General features: G+C 41.5%; 1 protein-coding gene across 1 annotated transcript in view; it reads right to left on the reverse strand.

The window, feature by feature from the left end:
* Positions 1-832: 832 nt before the first annotated feature.
* Positions 833-19,007, reverse strand: part of LOC124004672 (D(2)-like dopamine receptor) — a 55,224-nt gene continuing 37,049 nt past the window's right edge. The window contains exons 3-8 of the mRNA XM_046313349.1: positions 17,733-17,842; positions 14,800-14,936; positions 5,622-5,824; positions 3,072-3,158; positions 2,464-2,845; positions 833-1,915 (exon numbers count right to left, since the gene is read on the reverse strand). Coding sequence (XP_046169305.1) covers positions 1,719-1,915; positions 2,464-2,845; positions 3,072-3,158; positions 5,622-5,824; positions 14,800-14,936; positions 17,733-17,842 — 1,116 coding nt within the window. The 3' untranslated portion in view covers positions 833-1,718. The remainder of the gene's footprint in view (positions 1,916-2,463; positions 2,846-3,071; positions 3,159-5,621; positions 5,825-14,799; positions 14,937-17,732; positions 17,843-19,007) is intronic.

The raw sequence follows: 19,007 nt of genomic DNA on the forward strand, positions 1-19,007 counted from the left end.
TCTGGTGTCATCACTATCCTACCAGTCCAACAATAGGGTTCTGTGTGTGACCGCTGGTACAGCTCTATTCTTTACTATTGTTGGTGGTATCAGGCCAGACAGCCAGGGTATACTTTCAGTGCAGTGAGGAGCCATCTTATGGGGTAGTGATGAGGGACTTGATATGTCAAGACAGGTAGCTCGTGGGGCAGAAAATCTTGAGGGTTCAAGATTACACATTAATTATGGGATGAGGCATTTCTTTTACACTGAAGACATAACTATTTATGTGCTGTCATCAGAAACTGTGGCTTTGACCTTATGTAAGAGAGACTAACCACAGTCTCTGATAATGGTTACCATGGGACTAATGACATTATAACATCCTACGAGATGGGGCCTGTAGATCAAGCTGTGTCATGGCACATAAACCATAGACTAGGCCTGGGGGCTTTGACACTAAAGACTTGCTCTTGATTTGTCTTTTTGAAATGGATAGATATATTGTATTCGATTTTTCACTATAATGGAAATAAAGTAATATTCAAACATGTTTTGTGTGTCCCACTATGGTTTCCTGCACAGAGAACATTGGAATCATCTGCAGAAAACATTGATATGGAATAGCGCGAGTCCCTATTTTTTTTAGTTGGAACCACATAATTTCCATATTATTTTTTGCTGTGTATTTACAGGAAAATAATGAACACCCTCTCGACCAATCATAATAGAGTATTCAGCCTAGTAGTGGTATAACGATTTTGCATTGTACTATTATATTAGTTATGTATACAGTATTACATTATATAAACAGTATATAGAGTACCAAAGAATAACACATTTACATAGCACAGCACGTCTCATTACTTCATTTATTGGACATAGTTTTTTTGTTGTTGTCAAACTTACATTTCATGAGAATCCACATAAAGGAGCATTGCAACATGCATCAACTTTTCATTGCAGGCATTTAATCACATAGAACAGGTTTATAAAAAGCATTTACAGCAAATGTAAATAATAATTGCTTAAAAACCTTATTCATGGTCCTTCCGAGCCAGATAGGAACAATTGTCACGTGGTGGATGTAAGTTGTTTTGGTATAATATTAAATAATCATATTATTAATAATAATAATAAAATGTATCACAAACATGTGCCTCTCTTGCCAAGTGGACCAGTGAGAAAACCATGAGTCAAAATGTTTCATCTCTATGCAACACACATTTTATTCTGTGGGTGGTTTAAAGCTGCAGAGCTCATAGATGACCAGTTTAATATGATCAGGTTTAATACTGAGATCTGATTTGTTGATATCTAGTTGTTCTGTGCAGGATTCGGCCATGATCAAAATACATCATATACACAGATTAAATAGGTGGTTTGCTTTAGTGTTTTTAAGCACATCTTCTTGTGTTTTCTTTACATTTCCTGGAGTGGACAGTTCTTAAGTGACAAGCACGATGGTTAAGACCAACATGACATTTCCAAGAGACAGTTCATTGATAAAATACATTATTCCTCGATATACATTCATGTGGGAGATCATAAGTCCACAAAATAATCAAACTAAAGTCCCCAGGTCTTCATGTGTGGCATTTACTCAGTCTCTCCATTTCTCAAAAGATAATCACTGAGACTTATGGTCACGTGCAGAGTCCTCATGTGGATGAGGTATATTTTAGTAGGCTATAAGTTATGCTTTTCTTCATTTCAGCTTCCTGCTGAAAATGCCAACCTTAGCAATGCAGGATCTTGATGAAAGCTTTTCTGAACTCTATATTGAAAGTGGTGTAGATGATGGGGTTCACCGCACTGTTCACATACCCCAGCCACGTGAAAGCATTATACATCTCCGCAGGAACCTTGCATGTGGTGCAGTGGGTGTTCAATATATGAGTGATGAAAAAAGGTAGCCAGCATATGATAAATACACCTAAAGAGAGAGAGAGAGAGAAGACAAAATGTGAAGAGAACGGAGAAACCAGCTATTACCCTGGTACTGGATTGATGCTGACATTGAATCATGTCCTGAAGTTAAACTTGATTAAAAAAAGTCCTTCTGATGTATGAAAGTTTAAAACGGTCTCCTTTTGTTGCAACATTGTCTGCCTCGCTGCCTGTAAGCTCTTTTCAAGTTAAGGATTACTAAGGGACTATAATATACCTATACAGGCCATCAGAAAGCTACAGCTAGTAAAATAAATATATCAGCTACATTTTATTGAGTTCTCTTACGGCTTATGATGTGAAAAGCTCAGTTGGTAGAGCATGGCGCTTGTAACGCCAGGGTAGTGGGTTCGATCCCTGGGACCACCCATACGTAGAATGTATGCACACATGACTGTAAGTCGCTTTGGATAAAAGCGTCTGCTAAATGGCATATATTAAAGTAAAATAGACTTTACCCCAATGTTTATATCCCTCCTCTCTCCTGAAAAGTTCAACTGTACCTTCAAAGTGGTATTCATGTTAACAACTTACCAAGGACTATGGCTAACATTTGAGTGGCTTTCTTTTCCTTCTGTTGGGAGATCTTCCTCTTACTCATGAGAGTGGGTTGCTGCTTGATAGACGTCTGGGTTTTGCCGTTGGGTAAGGCCTCGGTCTGAAACACTTTAGCCACTTTGGGCACTTCCGCCAGTATGTCCTTCGAGTCACTGTTCTTCGCCACTTTGAGGGAGCCCTCAGGCGGGGAGGGGGACACGGAGGTGGGGCTGGTGTTACCCTTGGTTGGCGGGAGGAGCTGGTGGCTGACAGGCGTGGTGGTAGCAGTGTCCACATTCTTCTGTTTCTGAGGGTTGCAATTGGTCCTCTCGTCCAACTCCATGTCGTCCCCTTCGTGGGCCACCTCTTTGATGAAGATCTGCTGACAGAGATCAACAACAATGTAGTAGTAGTAGTAGTAGTAGTAGTAGTAGTAGTAGTAGTAGTAGTAGTAATACTATTAATAGAGCAGTAACTGCTTTATCTTGCTTATGGGGAGAAATGGGAATGATAGAGGAGACACTGCATTAACTGCCTTTGAAAGTAAATACATTTCCTTCTGAGAGTTACTCTGTAAAAAATAGCACAACAAATACTTGACGCACCACTTTTTTCTTGTTGACAGGAAAGCTCCCATTAGGTTTCACAATCACAGTGCACAGACTCACATCTCCTGGGTGACTGCACTTCTCCTGAAACAGCAACAGGGGAAAGAAGCCGGCACACAGTCACTGCACAGGCACCAAATGGTCTCCGAGTCGCTCTTTGAGAGGGCACAATTCTAAAGAACAATTAACCAAACAAACTGTAATTCTATTGAGCGTACACAGTTATTTGATTCCCATTCGAATCATTACATCCATAACACTCAATAGGGCAGAAATAAAAAGTCCACGGAGTTAAACTGATAATATTGTTTCAGAAATGGTTTATTGACTCTCAGTATAAAAGTGATGAGGACTATTTTTCTTGCAATTGCCCAGTACCTTGTGAATTTATTTTCTCTTCGCTCTCCCTTCCCCACACCAAGACAAAAGCATGCATGTACATGACTAATGTACAGGGGTGAGAGAAACACGTCTTCTTTTCCTGTATTGATCCGCTTTAATGCCACTAAAATCAATATCCAGAAAAGGTCACTTAAAAGGCACATCATAATTACTGTTGCATTTCAGGTCTCCTCCTAATCTAGTAGACCAATGTAACATGGCCAAGTGGGATTTGTCGCGTGAAATGACCAATTACAGCACAATATGTTGCTAACAATATCATTGCACAAAAGATAACCATCTTAAAAACACCTTAGGATAATTGAGTGTGCCCTTTTCATCCCAGCTAGAAAGCCATCTCGTGTGTATTTCTTGCCCCCTCTAACAAGATCATTATCTACAGTTGAAGTCGGAGATTTACATACACCTTAGCCAAATACATTTAAACTAAATTTTTCACAATTCCTGACATTTAATCCTAGTAAAAATTCCCTGTTTTAGCTCAGTTAGGATCACCACTTTATTTTAAGAATGTGAAAGGTCAAAATAAAAAGAGAGAGAATGATTTATTTCAGCTTTTATTTCTATTATCACATTCCCAGTGGGTCAGAAGTTTACATACGCTCAATTAGTACTTGGTAGCATTGCCTTTAAAATTGTTTAACTTGGGTCAAACGTTTTCGGTAGCCTTCCACAAGCTTCTCACAATAAGTTGGGTGAATTTTGGCCCATTCCTCCTGAGAGAGCAGGTGTAACTGAGTCAGGTTTGTAAGGCCTCCTTGCTCACACATGCTTTTTCAGTTCTGCCCACAATTTTTCTATGGGATAGAGGTCAGGACTTTGTGATGGCCACTCCAATACCTTAACTTTGTTGTCCTTAAGCCATTTTGACACAACTTTGGAAGTATGCTTGGGGTCATTGTCCATTTGGAAGACCCATTTGCGACCAAGCTTTAACTTCCTGACTGATGTCTTGAGATGCTGCTTCAATATATCCACATAATTTTCCCCCTTCATGATGCCATCTATGTTGTGAAGTGCACCAGTCCTTCGTGCAGCAAAGCACCCCCACAACATGATGCTGCCACCCCCGTGTTTCACGGATGGGATGGTGTTCTTTGGCTCCCCCTTATCCTCCAAACATAATGATGGTCATTATGGCCAAACAGTTCTATTTTTGTTTCATTAGACCAGGGGACATTTCTCCAAAAAGTACGATCTTTGATCCCATCTGCAGTTGCAAACCGTAGTCTAGCTTTTTTATGCCGGTTTTGTAGCAGTGGCTTTTTCCTTGTTGAGCAGCCTTTCAGGTTATGTATAGGACTAAATTTACTGTGGATATCGATACTTTTGTACCCGTTTCATCCAGCATCTTCACAAGGTCCTTTGATGTTGTTCTGGTATTGATTTGCACTTTTCGCACCAAAGTACGTTCATCTCTAGGAGACAGAACGTGTCTCCTTCCTGAGCAGTATGCCAGCTGTGTGGTCCCATGGTGTTTATACTTGCGTACTATTGTTTGTACAGATTAGCGTGGTACCTTCAGGCATTTGGAAATTGTTCCCAAGGATGAACCAGATTTGTGCAAGTCTACAATTTTATTCTGAGGTCTTGGCTGATTTCTTTTGATTTTCCCATGATGTCAAGCAAAGAGGCACTGAGATTGAAGGTAGGCCTTGAAATACACCCACAGGTACACCTCCAATTGACACAAATGATGTCAATTAGCCTATCAGAAGCTTCTAAAGCAAGGATATAATTTTCTGGAATTTTCCAAAATGTTTAAGGGAACAGTCAACTTAGTGTATGTAAACTTCTGACCCACCTGAATTGTTATACAGTGAATTATAAGTTAAATAATCTGTCCATAAACAATTATTGGAAAAATTACTTGTGTTATGCACAAGAAATTTGTGGAGTGGTTGGAAAACAAGTTTTAATGACTCCAACCTAAGTGTATGTAAACTTCCGACTTCAACTGTATGTGTTTGGCCTCTCATGTCTGGGATGAGCAAACACTTTAATGGACAATATTTTGCTTCCTCCAGTTAGATTACATTCTCCAAAAACACATGACGTGTTGTTGACAAAGTATTTCATTGAATTGGCTCTCCTAAGTGTTTCGAGCTCTTCATTTTTGAAAAACATGATTTGCAGCCTAGTCACCTTTAATGTGACGCCTGTGTCGCGGTCGCCTGTCCCTTGACACGGGCGCTTTGTGTTCACCCGTTTTCGCCGCTTGCGAAGTACGACATAAATTTGCACGTAGACCAGCAGAGTGATGATGAAGGGAATGTAGAAGGACACAATGGAGGAGTACACCACAAAGGCCGGGTTGGCGATGATGCACAGGGATTCGTCGCGAGTCGCTAGGAAGGAAAACAAAATGACAGAAAACAACAATACTAGTCAAACGTACACTGGCAAGAAAAAGTATGTGAACTTTGAAATTACCTGGATTTCTGCACAAATTGGTCATCAAAATGGATCTGATCTTCATCTAAGTCACAACAGTAGACAGACATAGTGTGCTTAAACTAATAACACACAAATTATTGTATTTTTCTTGTCTACCCTGAATACATCTTTTAAACATTCACAGTGTAGGTTGGAAAATGTATGACTTCTCCAAAAGCTAATTGGATCCAGGAGTCAGCTAACCTGGAGTCCAATCAATGAGACGAGATTGGATATGTTGGAGCTGCCTTGCCGTATATATAAAAAATAAATACAATTTAAAAAAGAAAAGTATTATTTACTTAAAATCTGAAATTACCAATAGAAGCTTGCCAGAAGCTAGCCAGTTTACTGTCTAACATTAGTATTCAGCTAACCACGGTTTGTGATCATCAGCTATCCTTTAGCTCGAAAAGCTATCACCAGTTTTGTACAACGCGACTCAGACCAGAACATACCGGACCTATTTTTCTCTCCATATCCCCGGATTTCAACCGCAAGCTCTGGACATATACACCTGTATCTCGCAGCTAGCTAGCTGCTATCCATGTGACTATTGGCTTACGTCGATCCCGGAGCAAATATCAATTATTCCGGAGCTAGCCAGCTGAAGAGTTCAATCAGCCACTCCTGTGCTACAATCACCTAACCGGATCCATTTTACTGCCGATGCGGAGCCCCACCGGGCCTTCACGATTGGACTACCGACATTATCTGCCCGAGGGAGTTATCCAACTGGCCCCTCCGTCACGACGTTACATGAACACCCATCTGCGGCCCGCTAATCGTTAGCGGTCTTATCGGCTGCTATCTGAATAGGTCTATCAGACAATTTTTTTTCTTGGGTCACTATAACTATTTTGCCAATTGGATTGATCCCCTCTACCCCACGGAACTCCCCTAATCTACTGACGGAAACACACGAGGTGGCTAAAAACAGACCTTCATCCTATGCTAGCTTGCTACCGATGGCCTGGCTAGCTGTCTGAATCACCTTTACCCCAACCAACCGTACTACTCACTGGACCCTTATGATCACTCGACAAAGCATGCCTCTCCATAATTCCAATATGCCTTGTCCATTGCTGTTCTGGTTAGTGTTTATTGGCTTATTTCACTGTAGAGCCTCTAGCCCTGCTCATTATACCTTACCCAACCTTTCAGTTGCACCACCCACAAATGCGATGGCATCAGCTGGTTTCAAGGATGTTTCTAGAGACAATATCTCTCTCATCATCACTCAATACCTAGGTTTACCTCCACTGTATTCACATCCTACCATACTTTGTCTGTACATTACACCTTGAATCTATTTTATCACCCCCAGAAACCTCCTTTTACTCTGTTCCGGACGTTCTAGATGACCAATTCTCATAGTTTTTAGCCGTACCCTTATCCTACTCCTCCGGTGATGTAGAGGTGAATCCAGGCCCTGCAGTGCCTAGCTCCACTCCTATTCCCCAGGCGCTCTCTTTTGATGACTTCTGTAACCGTAATAGCCTTGGTTTCATGCATGTTAACATTAGAAGCCTCCTCCCTAAGTTTGTATTATTCATTGCTTTAGCACACTCTGCCAACCCGGATGTTCTAGCCGTGTCTGAATCCTGGCTTAGGAAGACCACCAAAAACTCTGAAATCTCCATTACTAACTACAACATTTTCAGACAAGATAGAACGGCCAAAGGGGGCGGTGTTGCAATCTACTGCAAAGATTGCCTGCAGAGTTCTGTCCTACTATCCAGGTCTGTAACCAAACAATTTGAACTTCCACTCTTAAAAATCCACATCTCCAAAAAAAAGTATCTCACCGTTGTCGTCTGCTATAGAGCCCCCTCTGCCCCCAGCTGTGCTCTGGACACCATATGTGAACTGATTGCCCCCCTATCTTCAGAGCTTGTGCTGCTAGGTGACCTAAACTGGAACATGCTTAACACACCAGCCATCCTACAATCTAAGCTTGATGCCCTCAATCTCACACAAATGATCAATGAACCTACCAGGTACAACCCCAAAGCCGTAAACACGGGCACCCTCATAGATATCATCCTAACCAACTTGCCCTCTAAATACACCTCTGCTGTTTTCAACCAAGCGATCACTGCCTCATTGCCTGCATCCATAATGGGTCAGCGGTCAAACAACCTCCACTCATCACTGTCAAACACTCCCTGAAACAGGCGAGCAGGCCCTTCTAATCAACCGGGCAGGGGTGTCCTGGAAGATATTGATCTCATCCCGTCAGTAGAGAATGCCTGGTTATTTAAAAAAATGCCTTCCTCACCATCTTAAATAAGCATGCCCCATTCAAGAAACTTAGAACAAGGAACAGATATAGCCCTTGGTTCTCTCCAGACCTGACTGCCCTTAACCAACACAAAAACAGCCTATGGCGTTCTGCATTAGCAACGAACAGACCGCGTGATATGCAACTTTTCAGGGAAGCTAGAAACCAATATACACAGGCAGTTAGAAAAGCCAAGGCTAGCTTTTTCAAGCAGAAATTTGCTTCCTGCAACACAAACTCAAAAAAGTTCTGGGACACTGTAAAGTCCATGGAGAATAAGAACACCTCCTCCCAGCTGCCCACTGCACTGAGGATAGGAAACACTATCACCACCGATAAATCCACTATAATTGAGAATTTCAAAAAGCATTTTTCTACAGCTGGCCATGCTTTTCACCTGGCTACCCCTACCACGGTCAACAGCACTGCACCCCCCCACAGCAACTCGCCCAAGTCTTCCCCATTTCTCCTTCTCCCAAATCCAGTCAGCTGATGTTCTGAAAGAGCTGCAAAATCTGGACCCCTACAAAATCAGCCAGGCTAGACAATCTGGACCCTTTCTTTCTAAAAAATGATCTGCCGAAATTGTTGCAACCCCTATTACTAGCCTGTTCAACCTCTCTTTCGTGTCGTCTGAGATTCCCAAAGATTGGAATCAGCTGCGGTCATCTCCCTCTTCAAAAGGGGGACACACTCTTGACCCAAACTGCTACAAACCTATATCTATCCTACCCTTCCTTTCTAAGGTCTTCGAAAGCCAAGTCAACAAACAGATTACCGACCATTTCGAATCCCACCATACAATCTGGTTTCAGAGCTGGTCATGGGTGTACCTCAGCCACGCTCAAGGTCCTAAACGATAGCTTAACTGCCATCGATAAGAAACAATACTGTGCAGCCGTATTCATTGACCTGGCCAAGGCTTTCAACTCTGTCAATCACCACATCCTCATTGGCAGACTCGATAGCCTTGGTTTCTCAAACGATTGCCTCGCCTGGTTCACCAACTACTCTGATAGAGTTCAGTGTGTCAAATCGGAGGGCCAGTTGTCCAGGCCTCTGACAGTCTCTATGGGGGTGCCACAGGGTTCAATTCTTGGACCGACTCTCTTCTCTGTATACATCAATGATGTCGCTCTTGCTGCTGGTGAGTCTCTGATCCACCTCTACGCAGACGACACCATTCTGTATACTTCTGGCCCTTCTTTGGACACTGTGTTAACAACCCTCCAGGCAAGCTTCAATGCCATACAACTCTCATTCTGTGGCCTCCAATTGCTCTTAAATACAAGTAAAACTAAATGCATGCTCTTCAACCGATCGCTGCCTGCACCCGCATGCCCGTCCAACATCACTACTCTGGACGGTTCTGACTTAGAATATGTGGACAACTACAAATACCTAGGTGTCTGGTTAGACTGTAAACTCTCCTTCCAGACTCACATCAAACATTTCCAATCCAAAGTTAAATCTAGAATTGGCGTCCTGTTTCGCAACAAAGCATCCTTCAATCATGCTACCAAACACACCCTTGTAAAACTGACCATCCTACCGATCCTCGATTTCGGCAATGTCATTTACAAAATAGCCTCCAATACCCTAATCAATAAATTGGATGCAGTAGTCTATCACAGTGCCATCCGTTTTGTCACCAAAGCCCCATATACTACCCACCACTGGGACCTGTACGCTCTCGTTGGCTGGCCCTCGCTTCATACTCGTCGCCAAACCCACTGGCTCCAGGTCATCTACAAGACCCTGCTAGGTAAATTCCCCCCTTATCTCAGCTCGCTGGTCATCGTAGCAGCACCCACCTGTAGCACGCGCTCCAGCAGGTATATCCCTCTGGTCACCCCCAAAACCAATTCTTCCTTTGGCTGCCAATCCTTCCAGTTCTCTGGTGCCAATGACTGGAACTAACTACAAAAATCTCTGAAACTGGAAACACTTATCTCCCTCACTAGCTTTAAGCACCAGATGTCAGAGCAGCTCACAGATTACTGCACCTGTACATAGCCCATCTATAATTTAGCCCAAACAACTACCTCTCCCCTACTGTATTTATTTAGCTCCATTGCACCCCATTATTTCTCTACTTTTCACATTCTTCCACTGCAAATCTACCATTCCAGTGTTTTACTTGCTATATTGTATTAACTTTGCCACCATGGCCTTTTTTGCCTTTACCTCCCTTATCTCACCTCATTTGCTCACATTGTATATAGACTTATTTTTCTACTGTATGTTTGTTTTACTCCATGTGTAACTCTGCATTGTTGTATGTGTCGAACTGCTTTGCTTTATCTTGGCCAGGTCGCAATTGTAAATGAGAACTTGTTCTCAACTTGCCTACCTGGTTAAGTAAAGGTGAAATAAAAAGAAAAGAAAAAGAAACTCACAAAAATTGAGTTTGCTATTGTCATGACTGTCCTGACCAGGTCAGGTGACAGGAGACCACAACCCTACAGATTATCTCTCAACCCCAATAGAGGAGGAGAGATCTAGGAGTCTGAAGATGTGGGGGGTGTTTATGACCCCTCACGCCCCTGGTAAATCTCAGGCCACAGACAAATTCCTTTGTCCTGTTACTATGAAGAACCAGCCTCAGAACATTAAACATGAAATAAAGGGACTTTGGAACAATGGTTTCCGTCAGCAACAATGGTGGTCATGACGATAGATGAATATGAAAATGTATGACATTTTTGTTTCATTATTAAAGGTTATTAGATGATGTTATTATGAAAACATTGTAACGTGAAGAGTTTTCCTAGTAGATGTTTGATGTTTATACATTGTACGGTGTATGGAAAATTTCCAAATCAAAGAGAATGTTTTTGGGAAGATTAAATGTTAAGTTAGTTGTCTAAAATTGGATTTGAATAAAATCTAGACCTTGTCTCGTTTACTTGGTACGCCCAGAGAATTGCCCTAAAAGACGGTTACGCCCACTTCTGACCCAAGGGTATAGAATTTACACGAAGACTACGTGACCCAAGCTGTAGCAAGGTCTAAAAAGTCAACGAACCCAGAACGCAACGCAAGTTTGAAGACAAAGAAATCCTTTTCTACCCAAGCTACGGATGAGTAGCTGTGTCTAAGCGGGTGAATTCAAGTCAAACCACCTAGGCTCCATCTCCCATCGAATCGTGGTATCTAAAGGGTTTCATTCCTATGCTGTTAGCTCTGAGCTACAGAACAGTGTCCTCAGAAGACCCCTTCCAGAGCAAAGGGCGAGGGAACAGACTCCTAAGCCAAAAGGACACTGACATGGTCCTTCTGTAGCTCAGTTGGTAGAGCATGGCGCTTGTAACGCCAGGGTAGTGGGTTCAATTCCTGGGACCACCCATACGTAGAATGTATGCACACATGACTGTAAGTCGCTTTGGATAAAAGCGTCTGCTAAATGTCATATATTATTATTATTATTATTATACATCGGGAGGACGATCAGTGAGGTGCGCCGGAGTAGTGCGTCATCGAGCAGTCTGGACGGTCCACGCAGAGAATCTTCGGAGATCATCCCATGTAATTACATCATTATATTCTGACTCATAAGAGCGGCAGTTTGGTGCAAGGCTAGGGTTAAAATAACATAGCTGACAAATTCACCCAAATGTATATTTCTCTCGTGTACTTTATTTTTTCTCTCTCTCTCTTTGAAATCCCCATTTTGGGTAACACGCGCCATAGTGTGTTGGCCCGTTATACTAAGTTTTAATCAATAGCCTAAAATGTGTTTTGTCTATGTGTATCTTTTATCATCATTTTAGCTTTTTAGTAAATAAATATTCAATTAAGATTAGTGTGGTACGAACTCATCGTGCAGATTCACTGGCTATACCACGTTCAGAACGAGATTGGTAGAGGCAACTGGTTAATTAGCGGCCGTTGCAAAATCGATATTCTAATATTCTTTGAGTTCATTTGGGAAATAGAAACTCCATAAAAACTAGTTTTCCTATGGTGCCCCAGGTTAATGAGTTAATAATTTCTTGATTCAGTTAATCACGCAATTAGAAACTTTTATCATTCGATGAACAACAGTCGTCACATTATCTAATACAACGTCACGACACTATTCACAAGAAGCATTGCCTGATGTGAACCATGCCTCGAACAAAAGAGAGCTCAGAAGACCTAAAATTAAGAATTGTTGACTTGCATAAAGCTGGAAAGGGTTACAAAGGTATCTCTAAAAGCCTTGATGTTCATCAGTCCACGGTAAGACAAATTGTCTATAAATGGAGAAAGTTCAGTACTGTTGCTACTCTCCCTAGGAGTCACCGTCCTGCAAAGATAACTGCAAGAGCACAGTGTAGAATGCTCAATGAGGTTAAGAAGAATCCTAAAGTGTCAGCTAAAGACTTAAATAAATCTCTGGAACATGCTATCATCTCCGTTGACGAGTCTACGATATGGAAAACACTAAAGAAGAATGGTGTTCATGGAAGGACATCACAGAAGAAGCCACTGCTGTCCAAAAAAACTATTTTTTAAGTTTGCAAAAGTGCACCTGGATGTTCCACAGCGCTACTGGCAAAATAGTCTGTGGACAGATGAAACTAAAGTTGAGTTGTTTGGAAAGAACACACAACACTGTGTGTGGAGAAAAAAAACCAACATAAAAAAGCACACCAACATAAAAACCTCATCCCAACTATAAAGTATGGTGAAGGGAGCATCATGGTTTGGGGCTGCTTTGCTGCCTCAGGGCCTGGACAGCTTGCTATCATCGAAGGGAAAATGAATTTTATCAAGACATTTTGCAGGAGAATGTTAGGCAATCTCTCCGCCAAATGAATCTCAACCAAAGTTGGGTGATGCATCAGGACAACGACCCAAAACACAGATGTAAATCAACAACAGAATGGCTTCAACAGAAGCCCAGTAAGAGTCCTGACCTTTTGAGATTGAGATGCTGTGGCATGATTTCAAGAGAGCAGTTCACACCAGACATCCCAAGAATATTGCTGAATTGAAACAGTTTTGTAAGAGGAATGGTCCAACATTCCTCATGACTATTGTGCATGTCTGATCAGCAACTGCAGAAAACATTTGGTTGAGGTCATTGCTGCCCAAAGCGGGTCAACTAGTTATTAAATCCAAGGGTTCACATACATTTTCCAACCTAAACTGTAAATGTTTACACAGTGTGTTCAATAAAGACATGAAAACATATAATTGTTTGTGTGTTATTAGTTTAAGCAGAATGTTTGTCTATTGTTGTGACCTAGATGAAGATCAGATACATTTTTTGGACCAATTTATGCAGAAAGTCAGGTATTTCCAAAGGGTTTATATACCTTTTCTTGCCACTGTATGTAAGGAGCCTTGCACGAGCGAACAGGAACAGCTCATTTGAGCAATAGTCATTCTCTGTAGCATGAAGCAGCTTGATGTATAAGTACAACCCCTGGACAGGACACTATTCTATTGCAGTCTTATCCCCAATGTACCTCCTTAATTCTGAGTGCCAAGCTGAGACGCATCGGGTACCATATAAACAGGGTGTGGTATTACTCAGCCGACGAGCGGTCTCCCAACCTTTCAATCTCAGGGTGGGTACTCTAACCACAAGGCAACGGAGTTGGTCAAAACAGTGCAAAATACATCAAATTGACATTTTGAATGAATATACAGTCGTGGGCAAAAGTTTTGAGAATAACACAAATATTAATTTCCACAAAGTTCAGTGACTTTTTGATAGTTTTTGTTTGTCCACCTGCCTCTTGAGGATTGACCACAAGTTCTCAATGGGATAAAGGTCTGGGGAGTTTCCTGGCCATGGACCCAAAATATTGATGTTTTGTTCCCTCAGCAAGGTGCTCCATCATGCTGGAAAAGGCATTGTTCGTCACCAAACTGTTCCTGGATGGTTGGGAGAAGTTGCTCTCGGAGGATGTGTTGATACCATTCTTTATTCATGGCTGTGTTCTTAGGCAAAATTGTGACTGAGCCCACTCCCTTGGCTGAGAAGCAACCCCACACATGGTCTCAAGATGCTTTACTGTTGGCATGATACAGGACTGATGGTAGCGCTCACCTTGTCTTCTCTGGACAAGCTTTTTTTCCGGATACCCCAAACAATCGGAAAGGGGATTCATCAGAGAAAATGACTTCACCCCTGTCCTCAGCAGTCCAATCCCTTACCTTTTGCAGAATATCAGTCTGTCCCTGATGTTTTTCCTGGAGAGAAGAGGCTTCTTTGCTGCCCTTCTTGGGGGGGATTCAGTTCATTTGCATGGCAAATAGGGACTTTGCATCTAATTGCAATTCATCTGATCACTCTTCATAACATTCTGGAGTATATGCAAATTGCCATCATACAAACTGAGGCAGCAGACTTTGTGAAAATATATATTTGTGTCATTCTCAAAACTTTTGGCCACGACTGTACTCTGTGTTTGAAAGAGGAGCATTCAAACTAACCACCACACTGTTAACCCCCATTCACAGCAGTCATACAGTTTAGTATCACATATCATTGTCAAATTGAGTCTACTCCTTAGTGCCATGAAAGTCAAAACACAGTGGAAGCACAGTACAATAGCACAAATTACAGTGCAGCAGAGCAAGGTAGCTCACAGTTCCTGCTATTACCTGTGTTATTTAGGCCGAACAACAGGGGGCATGATATTGCAAAGGACAGAACCCACACCACTGAGATCATAACAGTGACTCGTCTTCTGGAGCTGTAGCGCGTGTTGTACAGCATGGGCATGGCGACTGCTGTGTATCTGTTGTGGAAGGAAGCAGATGGGGGAAAAGACAAGGGAAAAACACAGTAGGAATGGACAAACTGGCTTTTCTACTGTGCAGACTACACGTGGAGTAACAGACAACATCTTTCTCCATCTTCTTTTAGTAGGGACATCAGGGATGTATGGGTAGAAAAAAGGTGGGTAAACTCTGACATGATGGGAGACGACTAACATACAGTAAACGCAAAAAAAACTCTAATTTAGCATAACAGGTAAATGCTATTCAGGAAATAAAATGGTGCTTAATGTGCATTAACCCTTGTGCATTAAATGTGTTTATATGAATTAACCCTCCACTACATCCCTGGTAGGGAACCTTATCAATTAACCTCTAGCCTGCTGTGTGACCTTATTAGTGAGTTAGAGAATTTCTACTTCCTAAGGATGTCAACTAACAGACTTGCTTTATTGATTTCATTGTAATTTGGTTTGGGACCTTAAGGTACGAAGCCGAAGGCGACTTAAGCACTTAAAGCTATAATCCTTAGTTGCTAAATACATTGGACTTAGAAATGAATGATATCAAGCACCAGTCAAAAGTTTGGACACACCTACTCATTTAAGGATTTTTCTTTATTTTGACTATTTTTTACATTGTAGAATAATAGTGAAGAAATCAAAACTATGAAATAACATATGGAATCATGTAGTAACCCAAAGTGTTAAACAAATGAACAAATATTTTATATTATTCAAAGTAGCCACCCTTTGCCTTGATGACAGCTCTGCACACTCTTGGATTCTCTCAACAAGTTTCATAAGGAATCCAACAGTCTTGAAGGAGTTCCCACATTTGCTGACCACTTATTGGTGGCTTTTCCTTCACTCTGCGGTCCAACTCATCCCAAACCATCTCAATTGGGTTGAGGTCGGGTGATTTTGGAGGCCAGGTCATCTAATGCAGCACTCCATCATTCTCCTTATTGGTGAAATAGCCCTTACACAGCTTGGAGGTGGGTTTTGGGTCATTGTCCTGTTGAAAAACAAATGATAGTCCCACTAAGCGCAAACCAGAAGGGATGCCGTATCGCTGCAGAATGCTGTGGTAGCCATGCTGGTTAAGTCTGCCATAAATTCAAAATAAATCACAGATGGTGTGGGAGTGCTTTGCTGGTGACACTAACACACCTCCTCCTCCATGCTTCACGGGGGGAACCACACATGTGAAGATCATCCGTTCACCTACTCTGCGTCTCACAAAGACATAGCTGTTGGAACCAAAAATCAGACCAAAGGACAGATTTCCACCGGTCTAATGTCCATTGCTCGTGTTTCTTGGCCCAAACAAGTCTCTTCTTCTTATTGGTGTCCTTCAGTAGTGGTTTCATTGCAGCAAGGCCTGATTCATGCAGTCTCCTCTGAACAGTTAATGTTGAGATGCGTCTGTTACTTGAACTCTGTGAAGCATTTATTTGGGCTGCAACCTGAGGTGCAGTTAACTCTAATGAACGTATCCTCTACAGCAGAGGTAACTCGGTCTTCCTTTCCTGTTGCTGTCCTCAAAAGAGCCAGTTTCACCATGATAGTTTTTGCGACTACACTTGAAGAAACTTTAGAAGTTCTTGAAATATTCTGGATTGACTGACCTTCATGTCTTAAAGTAATGATGGACTGTAATTTCTCTTTACTTATTTGAGCTGCTCTTTACATAATATGGACCCAAATAGGGCTATCTTCTGTATATCACACCTAACTTGTCACAACACAACTGATTGGCTCAAACGCATTAAGGTGGTAAGAAATTCCACAAATTAACTTAACAAGGCACACCTGTTAGTTGAAATGCATTCCAGATGACTACCTCATAAAGCTGGTTGAGAGAATGCCAAGAGTATGCAAAGCTGTCATCAAGGCAAAGGGTGGCTACTTTGAAGAATCTCACATATAAAATATATTTTCATTTTGTTTAACACTTTTTTGGTAACTACATGATTCCATGTGTGTTAATTCACAGTTCTGATGTCTTCGATATAATTCTACAATGTAGAAAATATAAATAGTAATGAAAAACCTTGGAATAAGTAGGTCTGTCCAAACTTTTGACTGGTACAGTACATAATAACCATTGATTCTTGAAAAATATAATAATAATAATATTGTGAGCTTAGTTCCATTGTTGTACCCCATCAGAACACAAAATTAGCTTGTTTTACTGCAATGTTTGTAAACAATTTAACTATAAACACCATAGAGCTTCAAATCACAGTTAAACTGTACATTTGATATCATGGAGCGACAGTCCTTTCATCCATAGCTCTGTCTATGAATTTGAGAGTGGTTGTTGTTTCAATTAAGGACTCTAGCTTTATGGGTACTCTTTATTCAATATTACAGATCACATGACACAGGACTATATAGGACTATTCTATATAGGACTATTCTCTTACTCTAAAATAAGTATCTGCAGTATAAACAACTCCAAGATTTTCTGCACACATACTAAATGTGCAGACATTTTCTATTCAAATACAAATTACTTCAATAAATATTTAAATCACCTCTTGAGTTATGTATTCACATAACCAAGGTGGTGTTCTGAACATGCATTTGAGTGACACGAAAATCAGTGAAGTGGAAAATCATTCAAAATGAAAAGTGGCATACTGCATAGTCCATAAATAATGGCATTGGTATTCAATAGAAAGTACCAGCTGGGTTATGCAAGTAGGCCTTTTAGGCCCAGACTCCAATGAATTTGCTTTAAGAATTTCACTGCAAATCCACAACGGCACCTGCCTCCAGCCACGATTCAACAATTTCAAGAACACTTACCGATCAATGCTGATGGCACAGAGATTGAGGATGCTTGCAGTGCACATCATGACATCTAGGGTGACAAAGATGTCACAGTGGATTTTACTAAACCTCCACTCTCCCACCACCTGAAAGAAAGATGTTCCAACATTTAGAGACAACAGAAATATTTGTTTTATCCCCCTTAAGCACAGACTCAAACACTGACTGTTTTTCAGTTGCAGTTCAGTCAGATACTAAAAAGCACACCTTACATGGTTCCTGAATAAATGTTCTTATCTTTTCAGCTGTTCTCATGAATTTTCCAATGCCTGCTCCATTCACTATCAAACAATTCTAAAAACCTGTTTTTGCTGTGTCATTACAGGGTATTGTGTGTAGATTGATGAGGGGAAAAACAATTTCCATTTTAGAATAAGGCTGTAACGTAACAAAACGTGGAAAAAGTCAAAAGGGTCTGAATACCTTCTGAAATCAATGTATATACAGTATATACACATAGTGTATGCTGATCTTTCCATGACAGACTGACCTGGTGAATCCAGGTGAAAATGATGATCTGCTATTGATGTCCCTTGTTAAATCCACTTCAAATCAGTGTAAATGAGGGGAGGAGACAGGTTAAAGGATTTTTAAGCCTCGAGATAATTGAGACATGGATTGTGTACATGTGCCATTCAGATGGTGAATGGTTAAGATACAAGATGTGAGTGCCTTTGAATGGGGTATGGTAGTAGGTGCTAGGCACACTGGTTTGAGTATGTCAAGAACTGCAACGCTACTGGGTTTTTGACGCTTAGTTTCCCGTGTGTATCAAGAATGGCCCACCACCCAATGGACATTCAGCCAACGGCAGGCCAGTTGTCGACAATGTGTCATTGATTAACAAGGACAAAGGAGGCAGACACAAATTGTGCAGAGCAACAGAGGGGCTGTTAGTCAACTAACAGTCAAGAACAACATTGGTGCCCAAAGACCCATAAAAGAAAGCACAACTCATTGTACATTGACACAAATGGGTTAGTGCAGCGGATGACCTGACAGAGTTCCACTTCTTTCAGCAAAAAACAAGACTCTGCGGTTGCAGTGGGCTCAGGAACGAAAACACTGGAGAATTGGAAAAACATTGCCTGGTCTGATGAATCTCGGTTCCTGCCGTTTCACGCAGATGGGAGGACAGGGGGATGGAGAAAACCACATGAGTACATGTATCCATCACGAAGGGTGTCAACGTTGCAGGCTTACGGTGGTGGTGTGAGGTGTGGTTTTAATGGCACACATTTGGCCCCTTCA

This window comes from Oncorhynchus gorbuscha, linkage group LG19 (genome assembly GCF_021184085.1).
Source record: "Oncorhynchus gorbuscha isolate QuinsamMale2020 ecotype Even-year linkage group LG19, OgorEven_v1.0, whole genome shotgun sequence".
NCBI classification, from domain to species: domain Eukaryota; kingdom Metazoa; phylum Chordata; class Actinopteri; order Salmoniformes; family Salmonidae; genus Oncorhynchus; species Oncorhynchus gorbuscha.